Consider the following 2,115-nt stretch of genomic DNA (forward strand, 5'->3'; position numbering starts at 1 on the left):
TTTTGTCACACTATTACATTTCATTGTTGCCAATTATTTATTGCATCTTTCCTTGAACTATTGAGATTCTGAAACAACAGAATGGAATTTAATGTCTTGCAAGAAGAGTTTCTCTTTCACACAGATGCGCTTTTAGGTCTTTTAGCTGGTTAATGTTACTGTGTGTACTTTAATTGCATTTGAAAATCCCTTAGTGTTGCTGGGTGCAAGAAATACAGCCTTGACCACAACGCTGAGGTTCCCAAATTTTATGTAACATTTGGCATGAAAAGGTTGGACAAAAATATGTGTGGTCTAGGATAGTACTGCACTAAAATATTTTGTGTGCTCTGCGTTCATGCCAAATTGAGGAAATGTTTGCCTAATACCATAATGTATATTACAAGTGCATTCTCAGTCATAACTCAATCAAAATTATTTTAGTCCAAGATCACCTCCATAAACACTTATGTCCCTTATTATTTTTATGTCGCTGGACAATATATAGTTATCAGCGATTAATATCTGGGCAAATATTGACAAACATTTTGCACCTTTGGCTGTGATTACATCTTTACTAGAATACATTACCACGAGGCTACCATGCTTAATTCATACACTAATGGCAATTTTAGATATAACTTTGTTTCCTTTTTTACAGGGTGAACATTTTCATCATAACATAAACTTTTTAACACTTCACATATTTAATGAAACATTTGCCTCTGAAAAATTTTCTGCACAGTCATCTTAACATCTTTGTTTCTCAGACTGTAGATCATGGGGTTCAGCATTGGGGGAATCACTGTGTAAAATACAGCAAATATTTTATCCTGATTTGCAGAATTTTTAGACACTGGTCTCATGTACATTGAGATGGCAGTGCTGTAGAATATGGTGACAACAACCAGGTGAGAGGCACATGTAGAGAATGCTTTTAATCTCGCTGCAGAGGAGCGTATTCTCACAATTGTGATGACAATTCGAGTGTAGGAGATGGCAGTGAAGAGGCTTGGTATCAATAGTATAAATATAGCAGCAGAGAAAATTACCATCTCCGTGACAAAGATGTCCACACACGCCATCTTCAAAAGAGTTGGAACTTCACAAACAAAATGGTTGATAATTTTAGCCCCACATAATGGCAACCGTAGTGTAAAAAATGTGTCCAGGAGTGACATCACACTGCCACTTAACAAGCAGCAGGATGCCAGTGTAATACAAACTGATGTGCTCATGATGACTCTGTAACGCAAGGGAAAAACTATGGCTACATAACGATCATAAGCCATGACACCTAGGAGGACACACTCTGTACCCCCTAGGAACAAGCATATGTACATCTGAGCTGCACAAGCATTGAAACTGATAGTCCTCAGACTAAGGAGTTGGGCCAACATGTAAGGAACAATCGCTGTTGAGTAGCAGATGTCCAACAAGGAGAGGTTTCCCAGGAAGAAGTACATAGGAGTATGAAGACGGGGATCACAGACCCAGGCAGAGATCAGGATTGTATTTCCAATGAGTGTGAGCATGTATATCACTAAGAATAGATTAAATAGAATGATCTTCATATCTGGATCTTGGGTCAAGCCCAGCAGCATGAAGTCTGCCATCAAACTTCCATTATTCATCCCCATTGTGTCCACTTTTGTCACAACTGTAGGAAAATGAAGAAAGACCCATGGTAAATGCATTATGCAAAAAGCTAGCAAATGGTCTGATGCAATACACACACCAGATGCACTGCTTAAGCAACACTACTATCTCAACAACATAAATCAATGTATAATTGTGATCCATGCCATTGTCACAAAAATGCTTGATTCCTTAGTGCATTTTTGGCAGGAGTTTGTTTTACTCATTTAACCCTACTCAGAACAGCTTTGCAATTGACAGTAGGACCAATTCAAGGAGCAATGACATATAGTCCCATCGCTTCTATTTTATGTGGCATTTTCTCATCCATCCGAGGTAGAATTCCGTTCAAGTAAAGTGTCACTCCATACTGATATCGTTCTCCATTTCTGAAGGCCTCAGGTGCTTGAAATGCAAAGATGGTTAGATGTGTTTATTTGAAGACAATAATATGTTTTTCTGAATTTACTGATTGCTTATGTGCCAGGTGTTAGACCT

At 38.2% G+C, this 2,115-nt stretch overlaps 1 protein-coding gene across 1 annotated transcript; it reads right to left on the reverse strand.

The window, feature by feature from the left end:
* Positions 1-686: 686 nt before the first annotated feature.
* LOC147709730 (olfactory receptor 2D3-like) lies at positions 687-1,619 on the reverse strand. Its single transcript, XM_086925545.1, has one exon. The coding sequence runs from the start codon at positions 1,617-1,619 to the stop codon at positions 687-689; it is 933 nt and encodes a 310-aa protein (XP_086781671.1).
* Positions 1,620-2,115: the final 496 nt, after the last annotated feature.

This window comes from Lissotriton vulgaris, chromosome 6 (assembly GCF_964263255.1).
Source record: "Lissotriton vulgaris chromosome 6, aLisVul1.2, whole genome shotgun sequence".
In the NCBI taxonomy this organism is placed as follows: Eukaryota; Metazoa; Chordata; class Amphibia; order Caudata; family Salamandridae; genus Lissotriton; species Lissotriton vulgaris.

Coding starts and splice junctions, on each gene's coding strand:
- LOC147709730 (XM_086925545.1), bottom strand. CDS start 1,619: ATGGGGATGAATAATGGAAGTTTGATGGCAGACTTCATGCTGCTGGGC.